The following is a 22,300-nucleotide window of genomic DNA, read 5'->3' on the forward strand; positions in this document are numbered from 1 at the left end:
GTTTTAAAGTATGTTTAGCCAATATGGGTTTAAATTTCTTTCTATGCCAATTCTGCTCCGCCCTCTCATAGTTGTTCCTCCTTGCTGCTGCTTTGAGAGATGAGAATGAAAGGTTGCAATCAGTAGAATGTCAGTGATGCTGTAGCTTTAACTGCTTTTTCTGCCAACTCATTGTATTTGATCCCAGAGTATCACAAAGCCCACATAAGTGTGATTCAGTTTCTTTTGTATGTTGATCTGTTTAACATACATGATTTTTAGTGTAATTAGGAACATATCCTTGTTTTAGGACTCTCCAGATGGCTGCCAGTTAGTTCATCAAAATTACTCATGTTGTTTTTAATAAAGTCAAGTGAGAGTTGTGTGTATAAAAGTGTCTTGGCCATAATTTCTCTAGACCATTTTAGAAACTATTTAGGGTTTATGATTCCACAACTGCTTGTGGGGGTTGAGTTCCAGTCCTCTACAATTCAGTCACTAAAAATTGGCCTTCATTCTATGTATTGCTACAGTTTGAAACACTTCAATGGTGTCCAGTTGTAATTTACCTTTGGATGGTGAAAATATTTCTGAAAAGATAGATTTCCAGGCTGTACTTTGGTTTGCAAAATTGTATCTGGTCTCCTCTTATTAGTCTATATTTCAGGGTCAGTGTATCCAATTAAAAAAGTTAGTCTTCATAGCTTCTGTCTTTTGGACCAGGGAGGAGTTTGGTTGCATATCTTTGGATGCTTTTCAGTGCTGTCAAGTCTATTTTGTAATGAAATCCCCAAATCATGTTTCCACACCCTACTGTAAGTCTGACAATCTCCTTGTAGGGCTATGCAAAAGTTTGATTGTCTTAAGTCTTTGAAACTTCATCTGATCAGCCAAATGAGTGGTAATTCTTTGGGAGTGGTCTTCTGAATGTGCTCGTTGGATTTTAACTGCAAGTCAACAATAATACCAAGGTCATTTTCAGATTCAACAAGTTTCAGTGTTATTTTGCATCTGCCTTTTTGTTTAACATTAGCTAGGGAGCAGAAACAGTCTTTTTCTTCACTATTGACAGTGCTTTGATTTTTGATGCTTTGAAGTTGAGAACTAGACTTTGAAGGTTCTCAGTTAGAGTGTCAATGTCTATCTGTATTGTTAGTGCATCTAGAAATGATATGATCTTCCTGCTGAGTCTTGTTTTATGTTCTTAGATTTTGGTACTGCTGATGTTGATCCTTTTGATGAAGAGGAGAGGACAAATCAGACTACCTTGTATCACTCCACTTATCATTCTTGCTGGATCAGGCATGCTATAGTCTACTCTAACTCTTTGGGTTCTTTCTAAGGAATAATTTCGTCCGTGATGATAATGTACTTTTTTTGTATCAGGCTTTACTATTTCACAAAGTATACATCATCAAATAACCCAGGTCTTACCACACATACCTTCCAGCCAAGATGCATTCCTGAGGATTACACAGTTGTAACTTAGAATATACTTTAAAAATGAATGTCCAAGAGTGGATATACTCAAAGCGACTCCTGCTACAATACCTAGTGCCATTCCTTGAGCCCTTTGAAGGACTGACAATCCAAAGAGTTTAATCCAAAAGGAGGTGTGACATCATCTATACGTAGTGGGGCTTGGCAGAGGACTTGATTAACAACCAAGAACTTTCCAAATTTTTTTCTCTCAAAGTGCAATTTCTTGTGATATGTTTGTTGCGTTTTGTAATGTATTTTCATCACTTCGAATTGAATTATGTTTACAATTGAATTATAAATCATTGTAATCAAATCAGCATTGATTTGAAAATGAATTAGGGTAATTTCTAAATAAATTGAATTTTCTTAAAAGTGTCAAGTTCAATTGCGGACTAGACCAATTCAAATAACCTCTCAGTTGCACACTCCAGACCCGATGTATTTGAAACAGCTATTTTGTAGAGTGAGTGCTACCTGAGTTGTTGCACATGAAACCAGGACGCAAGTTAGTCATTTATTATTTAACAATTGTTATAAGCTTGATTGAATAAATTGCTTTAGTTTATATTATTTTCAGGAAACCCAAAGTACAAAACAGAGTATGTAGTCAAACCAGACGTTTTTGCTGAGATTTCTGCACCAAATCCACCTGCTGTGAGGCTGAAAGCTCTTAAGGATTTATCTGAAATTGTTGAGAAGAAACGACTTGAAGAGGTATTTAAACCTTATACATAAAGACACCATTGACCCTATTTTTTCTTTTTTTGGGGTGGGGGGTGGGGAATGAGCTTTACCAACTAGTTCATTATTTTTTTAGTTATGTGACCAATCTGTTCTTAAATGATTGGTTGGTTTTGCCATAACTTGCATAGCTTTGATAAGAGATCTGAATAAGGCAACTAAAAACTAAAGCCAACATTTACTTTCCTTGAAATCTTAGAAAAACCATTTAACTTTTCCCATTTTCTGTCAGAGATAGAGATATTGTGGTTTAACTTACATCATTAGAAAACTTAATTTTTTTTTTATTTAACAGAGCAGAATTTTCTTTTTAAAGTTCAGGAAAGGGCGGGCAGTTCCTAAAAATACTCTAGTGTACCTGCTTGGAAAACATCAGTAGGAAAAACATGTCTCATTGACTAATTTGATGGCTTTGGAAGCTTCCTCTTGTACTTACTGATTGATTGAAACCTCTGCAGACACAGGATGCAATTTTTATATTCGTTGTGTACATTGATTAGACAGCGTTTTGCTTCACGAATAGTAGGAGATTATAGGTTTTCTTGGTTTTAAACTAGCCTCTCATTAGCTTTTTGAACTGTTGACACATCCAAGATCCCCTATTAATTTTTACCAAAATTGCTTTGCAAGCTCCCTATGGTGCCAGGAATTCTGTTAATTGGCCCTTTGTCTTAGAGACTGTCAGCTCATGCTTAAACTCGCAAAATTATATTTTTGGTATTGAACGTTCTTAATTGCTGAGATTACAGTAATTCTATCCGAAATTTGTAAGCAGGTATGCTGATTGTATTTTTACATGCCATTTTTGAAAGTGTCATATAACCTTTTCTCCCTTTTTAAAAAAAGCCTCTATCTATTTCTATTTAAAATTTGACAATGGGGTAAATCTTGGTACTTTTTCTTTCTTGTCTAAGGATCATGTAGCCTTTTTATTTTTTTTTATTTTTTTAACTTAACCTATTTATTTAAAGTTAGCTAGAAATTAGTCATGTTTCAACAGATGCACAAATAATTTCTTAGACAAATTTTTCTTTTCTTTTTTTTTATTGCTCCTGTTCTGCAGGGTTGCCAGCGTGGAGGGAACCATTTGAAATAGTTTCATACTAAAATCAGATGCAAATGGTCTAGCAACGCAGTTGGCACAGAGCCATGTGCTTTCAGCGTATTGTTATTTGTTAATTTTCTTTCTTGGCCACCTTGTACAAAAGGAGTGTGTAAAGAAACATGAAAAGGGACTAAGTCAGCGTGAAATCAGAAAGTACTAGTGCCTTTTTTGAGACCCGAATTGGTGGGAGGTCACCCTGCCCCCTTCCTATACCTTTTTGCTACCCCCCCCCCCTTCCCCTGCTGTAACCGTTCAACACATCCAATCAAAACTTTGAGATAGCCATTTTTTTAAAGTGTTAAAGGTCCAATAAATGTGCCTATTGTGATGAAGTAACCCCCACAGTCTCTGGAGCAAGGGCCGTAAATGATGCAAATTGCCAATTGTTGATAAATAGGTTTTATTAGGGGGAAAAGGAAGCATGTTTAATCTTGATTTCGTAATTGGGTAGAACCTTTCAAGTTTAATGCTCGTCCTTGCTTTCATCTGATAATTTTTTTTTTTTTAATCACTAAAAAATAGAACCAACACCCAGGGAAAAAACATTGACATGTTGCTGATTTTGAATAGCCAAAAGTAGCAGTAGGCTATCATTCTTTTTCCTAAGCCCGAGTAATTTCGAATTTGGATTTCTATTGTATTCATCTATGTAATCGAAGTTTTTTTATTGTTTAATTTTATATTATTCAAAGTTTGAAGTTTTTTTGATAGTACACTTGAATTACAATTTTTCTATTGAACTTCGACAAAGTCTAGAGTAAATCTGAGCAAAGACTGATAAGAAATATCGAAATCGATATATCGAATATTGAAAGTAAAAACATCTATGTATCGATATATCGTTTAATTAAATTACCGCCCAACGCTTGAAACTTATCCGAAAGTTCTTGGGCCAAGGGGACCCGAATCAAAAAAATAATGTCACTGGTCATGTATTGTCATGTCACTGGTCATGTATTTGATGTTTCTTATTTTAAGAATTGCGTTCAGCCATATTTTTATTGTTCCAGAATGCAACCGAGGTATTTTGGAACTGTTTGCAAGATTTCTTCTCACCATCAGTCCCAGTTGAACACCGACATCAAGTCTATGAATTTCTACGAAACTTGATTATAGGTCAAAGAGAAAGATTTGCTGTTCCAATGTGGCTGAAGATCTTACATTTCATTAAAAACTCTAAAGAGTTGGAAGACCTTTATTGGATGTTAGTTTTTTTCATGTTAATTCTCTACTCAAAGAGGAAGGGTAATAACAAAAAAAACAACAAAAAAACAAACAATTTTGTCTCTAAGAATGAATAACGTCATTTAGTTTTACCGAGCAAAATAAAACAGCTAGACTTAAATAATGATTGGGTAGGTCTGAAAACTTTTTTTTTTTTGAGGAAATCCATTTTAAGGAAAGTCGTCTATTTCAATATGTAAATGCAACCAAGATTTAAAATCGAAATAGTGAATATGATTAGCTCAGTTGGTTGAGCACAATATTCTTAATCTCATGATGATGGATTTGAGGTCGACCATATTTTTCTTTCACGTTAGAGTTTATTTATTTTTTATTTTATTTTGTTATTTATTTTATATTCTTTTTATTCATTTTTATATAGAGTTCATTATTTTTATATTAGAGTTCTTTTATTTATACTATTTTATATTATCTTTTTAGGAAAAAAATATATCTGTGAAATAAAAAAATTGATATAATACTACAATACTCGGGCACTTGGATGAAGAATTCGATTAAAAGTCGGGGTGGGGGGAGAAATGAATTTTCATTTCATAAGTGAGTATTTCCAAAGTTTTTTTCTATTATAAATATGATATGCCATCGTCTTTTGAATAAACAGATCAAATTTAACCGCTGGATTTAACTTAGAAGTAAAGAGTTTTTACCTGTAGTAAAAAGGTTTTACCTATACGTGGGATAGTTTAAAAGCAATGTTTAATAGGTAAATTTTAATTGATTTCGGCGGGCAACTATGAGAAAGGCACAGACGAACCGGCGAAACCGTCTATTTACTAGCCAAAATGTTCGTCATTCGGTATCATTTTCAAAAATATATTTAAATCGGGAATCCTTAACAAAAATGTTAGTAATTTGATTTTTTTTTATTAATATTGTAATATAAAGAAATAAAGACTGTTTAATATATGGCTTGTTGTCATCGAAGCGGAAATGGCACTTTGTGCTTCAGGAGGGTTTGATGAAGAGACTGGTGGTGGCAGAACTGCTCGCCTTTGTGGTAGTTTTCTTTTTGTTTTAAATTGGACTTTTTTATTAGTCAAGCTCAATAATTTGTGTTGGGTACTCTAAGATAATATATGTGAAAGTTTTATCCAGTCCTTGAGTTTCTAGACTTACCAAACGAATGGAGTTAAAGGAAGAAACGTTGCTGAAAATAAGCGCCACTTTAATTTTTGTTTGTGTATACAATAATAACAAAAAAACAGTATTCCAATATATCTTGTTTTCATTCTGTTTTAAGTTCGATTCCATTTATTATTGTTAGTTTTGTTCATTTTCGATTTTATGTTCTTCGTTCATTTTTATTTCTATTTCTTTCTAATAGGAAAAATTGTATTACGTATGAATATTAGTAATATTTATAATGGTGTTCAGAGTTATATACCGCATAATATGTCCAATGTTTACTTTCAGCATCATCGCAATTTCGTAAATGTAACAGTGCAATGTCCGTTCTCTCAGCTCCATTTGTTTTAGCTTCATTTGTCCCCCCTCCCCACTCTTCTACATCCTCTCCATGACTACTAAGCCATAAGATTCAATATCAAATCCTTAATAAAATATGGTTAATTTTACCACCTTCACAAGCACCATACCGTCACCTAAACTTCTCCTTTGTCTCCAAACATCTCAACCAATTTATGTAATGATTTATACTTGATCTTCGTTCAACTTATCATTTTATAAATGTCAAGCAAGGCCGTATCCAAGGGGGGGGGGTTAAGGGGTTTGAACCCCCACTCTGGAACTTTGTTTGACTTGTAAAAACGTAGCAAAAATGAATATAAACAAACATTTCATGCGTTCTTGTGGCACTTGGTATCTACCAAGTGACATATAGCGATCGCTAATTCTGTCGGTCGGTCGGTCTGTCTGTCCGTTTGTCTGTCCCGGTTTTGCTACTTTAGGCACTTCCCGGTAAGCTAGGACGATGAAATTTGGCAGGCGTATCAGGAATAAGACGAGATTAAATTAGAAATCTTCATTTCTCCGCTTCGACCATCTGGGGGGGGGGAGTGGGGACGGTTAGATCGGAAAAAGGAGGTATTTTTAACTTCCGAACGGGTGATTGGATCTTAATGAAATTTTATGTTTGGAAGAATATCTTGTCTCAAAGATCTTATTTTAAATCCCGACCGAATCCGGTGACATTGGGGGAGTTGGGGGGGAGCCTAAAATATTGGAAAACGCTTAGAGTGGAGGGATCGGAATGAAACTTGGTGGGAAAAATAAGCACAAGTCCTAGGTACGTGATTAACGTAACCGGAGCAGATCCGCTCTCTTTGGGGGAATTGGAGGGTGGGTTGATTATGAAAAATAGAAAAATTAGGTATTTTTAACTTACGAAAGAGTGATGGGATCTTAATGAAATTTGATGTTTGGAAGGATATAGTGTCTCAGAGCTGTTATTTTAAATCCCGACTGGATCCGGTGATATTGGGGGGAGAGAACCTAAAATCTTGGAAAACGCTTAGAGAGGAGGGATCGGAATGAAACTTCATGGGAAAAATAATTAAAAGTCCTAGATACGTGATTGTCATAACCGGAACGGATCTGCTCTCTTTGGGGGAGTTTTTAATTCTAAAAAAATAGAAAAAATGAGGCATTTTTAACTTGCGAAGAAGTGATCGGATCTTAATGTAATTTTATCATTTTGAAGGACCTTGTAACTTAGATGTCTTATTTTAAATCCCGACCGGATCCAGTGTCATTGGGGGGGGGGGATCTTAGAAAACGTTTAAAGCGGAGAGATCAGGATGAAAATTGTTGGGAAGAATAAGCACAATTCCGAGATACGTGACTGACATAACTGGACCGGATCCACTCTCTTTGGTGAAGTTGGGGGGGGGGGGAGTAATTTGGAAAAATTTGAAAAAATGAGGTATTTGTATCTTACGAACGGGTGATCAGATCTTAATGAAATTTGATATTTAGAAGGATCTTGTGTTTTAGATCATTTTAAATCTCGACCAGATCCTGTGACATTGGGGGGAGTTGGAGGGGAAAACCGGAATTCTTGGAAAACGTGAAAATCGAGGTATCTTACGAATGGGTGATCGGATCTTAATGAAACTTAATATGCAGAAGAATATTATGTCTCAGATGCTAAATTTTTAATTCGAATTGGACCCGGGGACATAGAGGGTTGCAGGGGGGAAACAGAAATCTTAGAAACCGGAAATCTAGGAAAACGCTTAGAGTGGAGAGATCGTGATGAAACTTGATGGTAAGACTAAGCACAAGTTATAGATACGTGATTGGCATAATTAGAATGGATCCGTTTTCTTTGGGGGAGCTGGGGGTTAGTTTGGAGAAATTAGAAAAATTGATGTATTTTTAACTTAAGAACGGGTGACCGGATCTTAATGAAATTTGATATTTAGAAGGAACTCATGTCTCAGAGCTATTATTTCAAGTCCCAACCAGATATGGTGACATTGGAGGGGATTCGGAGGGGGAAACCGGAAATCTTGGAAAACGCTTATTAATGTCTTAGATACGTGATTCTTTGGGGGATCCGCTCTCTTTGGGGGAGTTAGGGGGTAAGGTTCAGTGCTTTGGCGAGTTTGGTACTTCTGGACGTGCTAGGACGATGAAAATTGGTAGGCGTGTCAGGGAGCTGCACAAATTGACTTGATAAAGTCGTTTTCCTCCAATCGACCATCCGGGGGCTGAATGGAGGGGAAAAATTGAGGTACTTTAATTTACGAGTGGGTTATCGGATATTAATGAATTTTTATATTTAGAAGGACCTCGTGACTCAGAGCTCTTTTTTTAAGTCCTGACCGGCATTAAGCTTTGATTTTCCTTTTAAAGCAATCTATTGATTCTTAGAATTTTGCTAGAGCTCATACCATATTAGCTCTTGGCTCTTCCGACCTCGTCACATGTGCCATATGAGCTCTTAGCTCTTGTTAAAAGTTTTTCACCCCCTCCACGGAAAACATTCCCCCGACGGAACAAAATCTCGGACACACACTTGATGTCAAGCATTTGGTATTTGCAGTTCCGAATAATTTGGAAGCAATTTCTATTTCCTCACGAGAAATTAATTTACTTCATTAATATCGATAGATAATTCCTCTAAAATTACTGAGACCCTTATAGATTTCATTTAAGGATGAAATTGCTACAAGTATAGATGACTTTTATTTCAAAAAGTACATGTTAAGCTAATAATAAATCTAACTGTTTTTTTAGGATTGAAATTTTAAATGCACTCACTAGTAATGGAAGGAACTTGTGTGAGAATGAAGATCAAATATCTGGGTATATCTATGTCACTTTGCCCAAGGCGCAGAAAACAGGTCATGGGGTTCAGCTCCTATCTTTCATCTTGAACTTGGTTAAGTTCCATGCCAGTTGCTTGTCCGATGCATTCACCATCAAGCTGACAAGGTATTCTTTTCTTCATTACTATATTGACGTTCTCAAAACGAAAGGGATATCTCACATTTTCATTGATTTACAGGAGAGTGACAAATAAAAATGAAATATTTAATTACCCATCAACAGAAAAAATGAAAAGGATGGAGTAAAAAAACAGGCAAAAAAAATTCTGTACACAAAAATACTTAATATCAACTTCAAAAAAATTCAAAAAAGAATACCCATTCAGGGGTGGTTCATTCCTTTACTACTCAGGTTAGAGGCCAGGTCATCAACACTAAGAATAAGGTCGGTTATCAAATATTTCTTCAAACGATTTCGAATCCAACTGGGGAGCTGAAGAAGGAACCTCGTAAATTTACGATAAATAATGCTTCGAATAGAGATAAATCCTTTTATTAGACAGTAAAATAAAAAACAATCAAAAAATATGCTGGTTGTTCAATCACATTTACAGTGATCGAAATATCCAGTATTTTTTTGTGAATTATCACTGCCTAATAGACGAATTTATCCATATTCGAACTGTTATTTATGGAAGGGCAGTGCGGTCTTCGATATTACCTAAGCAAATTAAAAAAAAAGATTTTTTCTAATCTCTCTTAAGCTATCACAAGATTCCAAAATGGTGCTTGGAAAAGTACATGAAATAAAGCCACAAAAATTAACGGTAAGTGGAATTTAAATAAGTAAAAATTGTTTAAGAGATTTATGAAAGTGAAACAGTTGTTTTGTTGTTGGTGTAATTGAATGGAGCTTCCAGAATTTCTTTTCTACGCTCCAGGATCCTTCTTCTGTTTTTCATCAACCTAGAAAAAAAAAAAAAAAAAAAAAAAAAAAAAAAAAAAAAAATCTAGATGAGTTTTACATTGACCCACCATCTTCAAAATCATGCTTCGTCGTACTGATTAATCTACTACACACAAAGTAACAATTAGTCTAATACCCTGTCGAAAATCATAAAATACCAACTATTCCAATTATAAATACAAAATTTATAATAGTCAAAATTTCAGAAAATGTACAAAACCTAAAATAATACAACTAATAAAATCATTGCACTTTCTACATAAAGAGGGATGTCCTACCGTCCTTAGGAAATCTCTCATTGTAGTGGCATTTTTTTTTTTTTTTTTTTTTTTTTTTTTTTAGCGAAACAGTGTTATAATAAACTCTGCATTGAACCTTGTTTTCGAAAAAAAGCGTCAATTTCTTACAGGGAAACTGAACTTGGTGAAAAAGATTATTTCCTTGGTTGATCTTGAACTTGATTAGTGGATATCTCACATTTTCACAACTCTACAGGATTGTGAGTTTTAAAAACTGTCTTTTGAAAATTCAAATAAGCAAAAATAAAGAGTTTTATGAAACCAAAATAACTTCACGATAAGCGCTGAATAGGCTACTTGTTTTGAAAAACGGCATCAAATTCTTATATGGGAAACAAGACTTCGGTAGAAAACGTTATTTTACCAAGACCAGGTTCATTCATTGGTATAATAGAACATATAACATATAATAGGACATACATGTAGGTTACATGCTGTCCAGAGGAAGATCATATCTATGGAAGATGTCCAGATCTGGAAGATCATATCTATCAATAAAATTTAACCAATCATTTTTTCTACATCCTTTTTGGTGTAGATGAAGCTAGGGTTATTTTTTAATTTATTATTAAGCTAGGGTTACCTTCTAGTTTCAGTGACGAAATGCCGCCTTATTCTTTCGGTATAGAATTAAAAATCTGACAAGGCTCTTTCTCGACCAGATGAGATAATTTTTCCTATAAGTTAGGTCGAGGTTCATATTAAAGACTAGGTTCGAAGCTGACCCATGTCTTCCATTTTGAGATGTTGATAGGCGTTTTCTTCCCCCTCCGTTCTTGTCTTGATCCTTGAAAGGTCTCTAGTTGACCGCACCAGCATGCTCAATGGATGGGATTCACAGTTCACCAAGGAAATCCACTGTGGCCATATCAGAATATGTAGCTGACTCGACTGTCATGATAGCACTGAAATATGCTATCTCTTATTCATTTCTTGTTCTACCGACTACGTTAGGTTGCATAATGTTGATTTAATCAGGTTCATCGTCTTGCAGGATCAAATTCAAATCTGAGACCCCACCTATACGTTTTATCTGCAAAAAAAGAAAGTTTTGTTTTGTTAACAACTTTTTATCGCGTTAGACATAACAAAGCCTTTCTTCTTTTATTTTTTCTTCTTTTTTTTACATCTGGCAGCCTCTTCCAGAGACACGAACTCCAAAATCTAAAAGGGTGAGAATTGTTTCACAGTTTCCATTGTATTCTCAAAGCTCCATATTTTGCTTGACTTTGATGGGCTACTGTTCGAATTGCGGAAAGAATAACCTAAAAAAAACAACTCTGAAACAAAAATTCTTTTGGAATATTTTATCATCTCTTAACGTAGCGGCAGAATTTCTGATTCAAACGCTCAAACCACCACTGAGAAAATAAATTCCAAATATTTATCGCCTTTGGGAATGTTCGTGCCTAGTGGGTTAAAGAATTGCATTAGAACTAAAAAATGTTTAAAATGGCCCCTTTCTCAAAAATCCTCTTATTGTCCTCCAGAATTTGTGCAACCAAATATGACTAACCTTTATATTTTAGGATGTTATGCCATCTTTGCTGTACCAGTAAAACTGTAGCTGAGGTTTCAAAAACACTGGAAATATTAGACGCCATTGTTAAATATTCACTTTTGCGTATTGAATCCTTGCAGGCCATGGTAACAACCCTTTGTCGGCTGGTAAATCTGGAAAAACATTGTTCTGTGGCATGGACCATTATGAGAAACATAATTGGAACGTCTGTTGGAACAACTGCTGTTTATACTTTAATAAGGTAATTCAAGCAGGGCTTTTTGAAAAGTTTGGAAGAATAGGAAGATAAATCTGCGAACTAATATCAGAATTTTGATAGCAATGGTAATGCCAGTGGTCAGCTATGGTTCTGAAACGTGGGTGCTTTGAAAGGTGGAGGAATTTACACTAAAGGTCTTCCAGTGGAATTGTCTAGGGACAGTTTTGGGAACTCTTTCGATGGCCGTAGATCGATAATAAGGTGTGCAAAAATATGTGTTTGATCTTACGGGCAATAATACCAATAACACCTTAGGGCTATAATGGAATGAAGGTTAAGATGGCTAGGCTATGTTTTACAGATGAAAGATGATAGATTGGCGATGATTGTTCTTTTTTTCATCCTCCCAGAACGGGGTGGAAAGAGGTCTCAAGTAAGTATTTACAGAAAATTAGAACTTGATGCGAGGACATAAAGTCTGAAGCTTCGAGCAAATTCGGGTGGAGGGGAAGTGTCCGTAGTTGTGTAAGCCTTAGGTGGCTTTATGCTACAATGAGTTGTTAATAGTAGTTGTGGTGTTTTTAAGAATTTCATTCTTTTGCAATTTAATGCTTACTGTCGCATTTACCAAATTAGATTAACTTAGTAAAATAAGCAGTTGAGAAAAATAAAAATTTAGAACTGAATCAGCCATATTATTTATGGTGGTTATTAGCATAAATATTAATCAATAATCACAATAGTTAATATTGAAGTGATTAAATATGAAATTATTCCAAAATACTGAGAAAAGAAATAAAAAAAGAAGGGATTGATATGTATTGATTTACACATCGATCTGTTTTAGTTTCAAGGTTCTTGGAGGGGAAATAAAAAAGTTGTGAGGTTTTTTTTGCTCTTCTGAACATTTACAATTATGGGGATCCATAATACGTCCTTTTGATACCCGACTGACGAATTGGGAAATAAACGGAAATTGATGATTTAAAAGTAGGATTTGTATTCCAATTAGCAGTTAATTTATATGTAAATACACTGGTACCACTTTTATTATTCCACATCTTTTATTTATCGTGAAAAAAGCCAATTGTTTGCTTTTATTTTTGATTGTAATGTAGAGATTGGGATGTTGAGCACATTGAGGGTAAAGTGTAGGAGAGTGGCTTTCTGCTAACTTGGAAGTTTTTTGTGTTCAAAACTTTCAGGAATGGCTCTATATTCCAAACTAGGACTAGAAGGGGTTTAAGATGTCGTGCCTGTACCTCTTTCAGCTTAAGACCACTGGCATCAATAGGGGGAGGGGGCACTTACCCCCTAGATTTTTTATTGGCTCGCTTTTGGAAAATAATTGTTTATTTTTCATTTGATAATGCCTTTTTTGGGAATTTAATCGAGAAAATGGAGGAAAACGACAAATTCCCTCCCCAAACAACAAAAATTAATGGATTGACGCCACTTCTTAAACGATTGAGTTGTTTAACTTACATTTTTTCTATACCGGTCGAAGACCTTAGATCCTCCTGAGCCATCGGCGTCGTCATATTCTCTCCATTCATCACGAAGCTGTGTGGCTGCAGTGATATCTTCCCATTGCGGAGTGAGGGAAATGTTTGCCTTTTTCAGGTCCCGAGCATACTGCCTCCGCAGTGTGTGTTTTGGTCGGCCTCGTCTTCCTTCAGGCTGCCACTGATACACTCTTGAGGGCAGTCTGTCTTCGGGCATGCGTAGAACATGACCCAAATATGTCCATCTTCGTTTCTTCAAAACTTCGGTCACTATGAGCTGGTTTGTTTTCAGCCGGATTTCCCTATTGGTAATTTTCTGTTGCCAACTGATTTTGAGGATTCTTCGAAGGCAAATGTTTTCGAATCCAAGGATACGTTTCTCAAGTTGTTGGTGGAGTTTCCAACATTCACTGGTGTACTTCAATATAGACAACACATTGCTGTTAAACAGGCGCAATTTTAAACGAAGTGAGTATTTGTTGCTTCTCCAAATTGGTGTTAGTCTGTTGAAGGCGCCTGATGCTTGTCCAATCCTTCTCTTGATTTCAAATGTTACATAGCGAGTATTTTCTATCCAGCTTCCTAAGTATTTAAATTCTTGGACCTGTTCAACTGATTTATCGGAGCATTGAAGAGTTAGGGGGGAGCCAGATGTGGACATACTTTTTGATTTGTCGACGTTGATCGACAATCCGACCTCTCAGGCCTTTTCTGAGATTTCATCAAATAGCAGCTGTAATCGATCTTTGGCGCCTTCTAGTAGTACTATATCATCTGTAAAGTCAAGATCTGTGAGCTGTTTGATGTTGTTTGCTGAGTACGTAGTCCATAACTATTGAAAATAAAAGTGGTGATAATACACATCCTTGCTTGACACCAGTCATGATTTTGAAGTATCTTGTAACTCCGTTTTCTGTTCGAACACAGCATTCTGTTTCTTTGTACAGGGTGATAATCAGTTCTACTATCTTGTGGGGTATTCCATAGTATTTGAGGATTTTTCATAAGATTTTTCGGTCAACCGAGTCAAAGGCCTTTTCTAGGTCAATGAAAAGAAGATATAGCTTTTTATTCCATTCCTTTGAGTCGTCAACCAGCATTCTCAGCGTGAAAATTAGGTCTGCACATGATCCTCCAGGTCGGAAGCCGTGTTCTTCATCACGAAGATGTTGGTCCAGTTTCTGCTGTAGGCGTTGTAGTATAATAATTGACAAAACTTTACAAGGTATCGGCATTATGTTAACACCTCTCCAGTTTCCACAAACAAGCGCATCGCCTTTTTTGATGAGCTTAATAATGGTTCCTTTCGTCCAGTCACTGGGCACTTTCTGGTCACTCCATATCTGAGTTAGCAGCTCAACCCAAACTGTCATGCAGTCGCGGACTGAAGTTTTCAACATCTCAGATGTAATGCCATCTACTCCTGGCATTCTTCCGTTCCTCAGCTTTCTGACAGCGGCTATGATTTCTTCTGGAGACGGTGGTTCTTCATTTACATCAAGAATCATAAATGGAGTGTCAGGAATTATATCTCGGTCATTGCCGGCTGAAAGAAACTCAAAATAAATTTACATATTAAAATAGGATCTAAAAAGGCGTCCACTCTGTCTCTAATTCTAAGGATAGAAAGATTCCTGGAAAATCGATAAAAAAGATTAAACTGGGCTCAGTCCCAAATCCTAGGAACTACCTTGCCAAGTCCTAAAATACAAGGAAAGTAGATTCTTAGCTTGACTCAATTTTTTTTTTCAAAGTTGACCTGTCCTCTCAGAATTATTATTCATGAAAAGTAAGGATTTAGTTGGTTTATGAGCCTGAATACACCTTCCAAATTTACAGTGCATGGGAAACAATTGCTCTACAGGCGGAATTTATTCAATATTTCAAAGAAATAAAATTTCCAGGATTCACCTAAATTAAAAAAACCGATAAATTTTTGAAATTTCCGTTGAGCTACCTCAACTACTCTTTTTTAAAAACTAAAGAAAGTTTTCCCAGAAAGCCTAAACTTTTTTTTTACCTTAGACCTACTCATTAAAGTCCAAGAGACAAGAAAAAAAAACAGGACTATTTCAAGGTTAAAACCTGGCTTCCCGAAACGTTTTCAAGACTTACGACAAGAGAAGTGTATAAAATATTAACTTTGGAACTCCTTCCCAGGTAGCAATTTGGGCTGTTAACTCATGTCCTAGAGTCCGAGAGAAAGTGTCACTAAACCAAATTTAATGTAAAAATTAAATCAACGTAAACAATTAAATCCAATAAAAAAAGCCGTCCTCGTAGAATCTTTCAAGGCTTGCAAGTAGAAAAACGATTCAGGGCAAATCAATACGTTCTCTGATAGTAGTTTAGACTGTTAATCCATTTTTGAAAGTCCAACAGAATCAGTTTCTAAGCTAAAATTCATAAAAATTACAACAAGTATATTATTCTAAAATTAAGAACCGCCTTAGTGGATTCTTTTGAGGTTTATAAGCAGTGAAAGGTTCGAGCTAGGAACTTGGAAACATCTTCTAGGGTCCAAATTTGTACCATATATTCGTTCATGAAAGTGCTTGAGAAGCAGAATAGCCCAAAAAAGTTTCAAAGTTAAGGCTGGCGCCACAAACTCTGGAAGTATTATGAGTAGGGGAGGGGGGAATCTGGGGTGAAGTAGAAGACACCCTGCCAGCTTTAATTCAGGCTTTACATTCATTACTGGAAAAAATGTTTCGCAGTTTTGCAAAACAACTTCCCAGGATAGAGTAAAACCCATTTTCTATTTAATCTGCATGTAGTATTTAAAAAGGTGTCAAGTTCTGTTTTTAGAATCTAATTTATAAAAATCAGAATTTTGTTCAGAATTTTTTTTTCATGTTAGGTTAACGACTGCTCACTTTGATAATTTCTTTAAGAATATTCGGAAAGTCAGTCAAGGGCTTTGAGGCTAAAATAGGAATAAATATAGAACTCGAGTCACTTTTCTGAACAGCTCTGAAAGCTAATCCATTTACCGTAATGTACGTGCGCAAAAGTTACGAACATACCCAGGAGGACTGATTAGGTATTTGTCTTCCCCCCCCCCCGGAAGACTAAAAGAGTATAAAACGATAATATTTTTGTTATATTTCGACAGAATATTTCTGGCACAAAATTTTTTTTTTCGAACCTTCACCGAGTGTCAGGGTAAAGATCTTTTAAAAATCTGTCCAAAAATGTCCCATTTTTTGTGTTTAATTTGCTTTTAGCCGTTTTTCGAACTTATTAAAAGACTCATGGTGTTAACTTGAAAGTACCTCGAACGCCAACCTTTTTTTTTTCAAATCTTTGCCAAGTGTCGGGTAAAATCTTTTAATATGTATCTAAAAATGTCCCATGCTTTGTGCATAATTTGTTTTTTAATCATTTGATGAAATTTTTAAAAGGCTCAGGGCTAGAACTTCAAGCACCTTTGAAAGTACATTGAAAGCAAACTTTTCAAACCTTTGCTAAGTGTCTGGGGTAAAATCTTTTAAAATCTGTCTAAAAATGTCCAATGTTTTTTGCATGTAATTTGCTTTTTAGCCATTTGTTGTGCTTTTAAAAGGCTCAGGGTAGGAACTTGAAAGAAGCCTTGAAAGCTACTTGAATTTTTTCTGAACCTTTTCCAACTATTGGAAAGGAACGTTTAAGATTTATCAAAAAGCGTCTCGTGTTTTGCATGCAATTCGCTTTTTAGCCATTTATTGAATTTTTTAAAAGGCTCGGGGTAGGAATTTGAAAGCACTTTCAAGGGCCCTAACTTTTGATGATTTTATTATTAGGTATTAATATATATCAGTTATACCATTATTTCTCAATCCGCTGTATTATTATAACTGTTATTTATTTATTATAGTGTCATTTTTAAAGCTAAAATATTCCGAAATCCAGAACATTTCTTGCTCTGGGAATTCTGGCTGAATGATTGTCTATACATATTCAATGTTTTCTGTTTTCAATTTTCTTACTATGGCTTTTCCTTCTTCCTTTTTTTGAATGAGGCTTTAATTTGAATCTAAAACTATAAGTTAGACCTCGTATAATTTTAGGCACTGTGGAAAGTGGTTTTAGTGGCCTAGTACTGTTACGAGGAGCCATATTTTCTTTCTCCCCTCTCTGTTTTTCTTTCCTTTTCTCCCTTCTTTCTTTTTTCTTCCTATTTTGAACGATATTTTGATCAAAATCTGAAATTAAAAGTAAGAATTAGTATAATTTTAGATACTGTGAAAAGTGGTTATACTGGTCCAGTGCTGTTACAAAGAGCCATGTTTTTTTCTCCCGTCTTTCTGTATTTCTTTCCTTTTCTTCCTTCTTTCTTTTTTTCTTCCTTTTTTGAACAATATTTTGATTAAAATATAGAACAAAATTTAGAATTAGTGTAATATTAGGTACTGTGAAAAGTGGTTTTAGTGGCCCAGTGCTGTTACGAGGAGCTATATTTTTTTTTCCCTCTTTCTGTTTTTCTTTCATTTTCTTTCTTCTTTCTCTTTTTCTTCCTTTTTGAATAATATTTTGATCAAAATCTAAAATTCAAAGTAAGAATTAGTATATGTTTAGGTACCGTGAAAAGTGGTTATAGCGGTCCTGTGTTGTTACGAGGAGCCATATTTTCTTTGTCCCCTCTTTGTGTTTTTCTTTCCTTTTCTTCCTTCTAATTTTTTTTAACAATGTTTAGATCAAAATCTAAAACTAAAAGTTAGAAATAGTATAATTTTAGGTACTGTAAAAAGTGGTCGTAGTGGCCCAGTGCTGTTGCGAGGAGCCATATTTTCTTTCTCCCCTCTTTCTGTTTTTCTTTCCTTTACCTCCTTCTTTCTTTTTTTCTTCCCTTTTTGAACAATATTTTGATCAAAATCTAAAATTAAAGTAAGAATTAGTATAATTTTAGGTACTGTGAAAAGTGGTTATAGTTGTCCAGTGCTGTTACGAGGAGCCATATTTTCTTTCTCCTTTCTTTCTGTTCTTCTTTCCTTTTCTTCCTTCTTTCTTTTTTTTCTTCCTTTTTTGAACAATATTTTGATCAAAATCTAAAATTAGAAGTTAGAATTAGTATAATTTTAGGTACTGTGAAAAGTGGTTGTAGTTGCACAGTGCTGTTACTAGGAGCCATATTTTCTTTCTGCCCTCTCTGTTTCTATTTCCTTTTCTTTCTTCTTGCCCAGTGTTGTTACGAGGAGCTATATTTTCTTTCTCCCCTCTTTCCGTTTTTCTTTCCTCTTCTTCCTTATTTCTTTTTTTCTTCCTTTTTTGAACAGTATTTTGATCAAAATCTAAAATTAGAAGTTAGAATTAGTATAATTTTAGGTACCGTGAAAGGTGGTTGTAGTTGCCCAGTGATGTTACGAGGAACCGTATTTTCTTTCTCCCCTCTTTCTGTTTTTCTTTCCTTTTCTTCCTTCTTTCTTTCTTTCTTCCTTTTTTGAACAATATTTTGATGAAAATCTAAAATTAGAAGTTGAAATAGTATAATTTTAGGTACTGTGAAAAGTATTTATAGTGGTCCAGTGCTGTTACGAGGAGCCGTATTTTCTTTCTGCCTCTCTGTTTTTCTTTCCTTTTTTTCCTTCTTTCCTTTTTTCTTCGTGTTTTGAACGATATCTTGATCAAGATCTAAAATTAGAAGTTAGAATTGGTGTAATTTTAGGTACTGTGAAAGGTGGTTGAAGTTGCCCAGTGCTGTTACGAGGAGCCATATTTTCTTTCTTCCCTCTTTCTGTTTTTCTTTCCTTTTCTTCCTTATTTCTTTTTTTCTTCCTTTTTGAACAATACTTTGATCAAAATATAAAATTAAAAGTAAGAATTAGTATATTTTTAGGTAATGTGAAATGTGGTTTTAGTGGTTCAGGGCTGTTACCCATATTTTCTTCGTCCCTTCTTTTTGTTTTTCGTTCCTTTTCTTACTTCTAACTTTTTTCTTCTTTTTTGAACGATATTTTAATCAAAATCTAAAATTAGAAGTAAGAATTAGTATATGTTTAGGTACTGTGAAAAGTGGTTATAGTGGTCCGGTGCTGTTACGAGGAGCCATATTTTCTTTTTCCTCTCTTTCTGTTTTATAACTTCGAAGACCACACTGCCTTTCTATGAAGAAAGTATATCAGTTCAAAATAGGGATGAAACCTTTTAATCGACAGTGAACAGATATAAAAGTTTTTAACTGGATATTTCGAACACATATACAGTGTTCATCATCAGCAGTAGAACTAAAAGACATTTAGTTTACTGCTGATGATGAACACTGTATATGTTTTCGAAATATCCAGTTAAAAAATTATGTATCTGTTCAATGTCGATTAAAAGGTTTCATCCCTATTTTGAACTGTTATACTTTCTTTTTGTTTTTCTTTCCTTTTCTTCCTTCCAACTTTATTTGAACAATATTTTGGTCAAAAACTAAAAGTTAGAAACAGTATAATTTTAGGTACTGTGAAAAGGCCCATAGTGATCCTGTGCTGTTACGAGGAGCCATATTTTTTCTTAGTCTTTCTCAGTGGGGTGGACCAAGTATCCAAGTTCAAAAAACCCAAAATCAAGTGCAAATCTCACCCTTGCTCATCTTACCAGCGTTTAAGAAGGTATTTACTTTTTACTAAGTAAGTTTTTTTATTAAGTGTTTTCCTAGCTGGGACTCCTCGGAACTATATTGCTCCAAAAAAAGCTTCCAAGAGGCTCCATGAGAAAGAGTGAGATGTGGTGAAATCATGTGAGAATTTTAAAATGAACCATTATGAAAAAGTGAAAAGAAAATGAAGAAAATGATCTGAAACCATATAAAAAATGTAGCATGTGTCTTGCAGGAAATCCTTGGGACGTCTAGTTTGGTTAAGGGTTCTGCAAAGGTATAAGGGTTCAGAAACGTTGTTATTTTAAGTAGTTTGAGGTTTGTAAGAAAACCTTGGAAAATATGAAGTGGTAAAATTTTTAATAAATTTAAATGAGAAGTAAAATAAAAAAAAAGAACGAAAATCTTAGAAATCCGAAACAAGAAAATGAAAAAAGCTAAGTAGAATATACCCTGCAGGAACTCCTTGAAATTTGTATTCACTGTAAGATTGCGCAAGGGTACAAAGGCTGACAAACTTTTTTACATCCAGTAACATGAGAGTAACATGAACCAGAAATGGCTTCCTTGACGCTTATCAAGCCAGGGTTACGGAGAACGTACATTATAGATATCGACCCTAATTCCTAGGTATCAAGCATCATTTTTTTCGACTCTCACAGAGGTTCATATTTGACTCTGATTCGGAAAATTGTAGGAGCCAAACCCTAAATCTTACTTTTGCATACCGCTTCGTTACACCGAACATCAACTACTGAAAGCAGCATTTTTTCATGCCTTTGGTGGTGCATAGGACCAACCCAAAAAAACGTGTACGTGTAGCTCCCATTTAATTCAACCCCCTTAAATCAACTTCCGTTCGATCCAACCTCAAGCAACTCAACCTGCATTTAATTCAAACCTGTGCAACTCAACCCCTGCTTAATTTAACCTTAATGCAAATCAACTCTCATTCAACTCAACATCACTTAACCTAGTGTAACGCAACCTGTTGCAGCAGTTGAATCGATTTTGGTTTGAGTTGGCGGGGGGAGGGGAACTAAATAAGGGTTGGTGTAAATGACGGTTGAATTATATGGGGGTCAGTTGAATGAGGACTGAGTTGTACAGGGTTGAATTAAATGAGGATGGTGGGATAGGTTGGTGGAGTTTTAAATAGGTTGAGTTGAATTAGTTAAAAGGAGGTTGACTTGTATGGGAACCCTTAAAAATATTCTCGAGATTTAGTTAAAACAAAGTGGTAAAAAGGAATAGCCTGTTTTTGTCCAAGAAATAATCCTACTCGCTCCAAGAATTTTTTTTTTTAGTAATCGTTTATTTTTTTCTGTTAGACTTTCAATTAATGTAGTATTGTTATTTTTTCTCGTCCATTGTTTCTATTTATTACGCATGACCAATAGAGAGATCCCATGATTAGTGTTTTCCTTCTCCTAAAAAATCGACATTTTCCTCATACTCTGTTTATGTATGTGTTATTTTGACGAGAAGATGCCGAAAGGACGCCCTGACGTATTCCAAATATAAGTAAAAAAAAAAAAAAAATGATCAAGTTTAATAATCTGGCGTTATGCTTCTACGTGAAGTTAGAGTAGTTTTTTTTAACCGACTCCAAATCCTAAGGGTACTCGATTGTTTTCCAGACTCCAAAGCTAAAACCTTAATTTTTAATGACTCCCACACCTGGATGAAATGAAATAAAACTGACACCGACCTCGCAGTGCTTACGCCTCACGCTTAAAACATCACGTTTTGACTTGAAGTAAACATTGGTTAGTTTACCACAGGCCCTCGCCCATTAGATAAAAATTTAGTTAAAGCAAAGAATGCGTAAAGTGCTGATGTTTTTCAGATAAATCACTAGCCTATTTCTACACAAAGGGGGTAGGGCTATTCTTCGTCTGATAAGCTCATTTTTCATTCAAATTTACGATTCCTGCCCCTGAAAAAACTACGCTCCCTTGCCCGACCCCCAGATTAAGATTTGTGGCTGCGATAGTTATAGGATGTTGATAATTACATTCTAAGACCACACTGGCTATATATGATGTATGAAACTAAGAAAGAAAAGGATATAATAAATGAAAAATAAAATTAAATAGGTGAGAAAGCAAGGATTTAGTGAGCCAGTGGCAATATATGAAGACGAAGGACAAGCAGATATTTCGACAAGGACCTCCTCCAAGTCGTCCTCAGTGTTCATGGAAAATAAAATAAAAATAAACAAAGTCTGACCTTTCGAAGTGAATCTAACAAGAGGAGAATAGAATACTGAACAAAGAAAAAAAAAAAGCCAGAATTAAACGAAAGAAAATTCACCAATTGCACTGAACAAGTATTCTTTGCCTCGCAGAAAGTTTGCCTTTCTGCAATTTCGATTCTCATTAGATATGCGGACAGGTTGTCCTAAATTAGACTGTGCGAAAATTTTTCAACTGAAAGTAAGGAGCAACATTAAAACTTAA

At 35.1% G+C, this 22,300-nt stretch overlaps 1 protein-coding gene across 1 annotated transcript in view; it reads left to right on the plus strand.

The window, feature by feature from the left end:
- LOC136030036 (tuberin-like) overlaps window positions 1–22,300 on the plus strand; it is a 142,291-nt gene that overhangs the window by 8,223 nt on the left and 111,768 nt on the right. Inside the window, exons 2-6 of the mRNA XM_065708653.1 lie at window positions 2,039–2,175; window positions 4,318–4,511; window positions 8,753–8,950; window positions 11,580–11,813; window positions 19,698–19,851. Coding sequence (XP_065564725.1) covers window positions 2,039–2,175; window positions 4,318–4,511; window positions 8,753–8,950; window positions 11,580–11,813; window positions 19,698–19,851 — 917 coding nt within the window. The remainder of the gene's footprint in view (window positions 1–2,038; window positions 2,176–4,317; window positions 4,512–8,752; window positions 8,951–11,579; window positions 11,814–19,697; window positions 19,852–22,300) is intronic.

This window comes from Artemia franciscana, chromosome 8 (genome assembly GCF_032884065.1).
Source record: "Artemia franciscana chromosome 8, ASM3288406v1, whole genome shotgun sequence".
Classification (NCBI taxonomy): Eukaryota; Metazoa; Arthropoda; class Branchiopoda; order Anostraca; family Artemiidae; genus Artemia; species Artemia franciscana.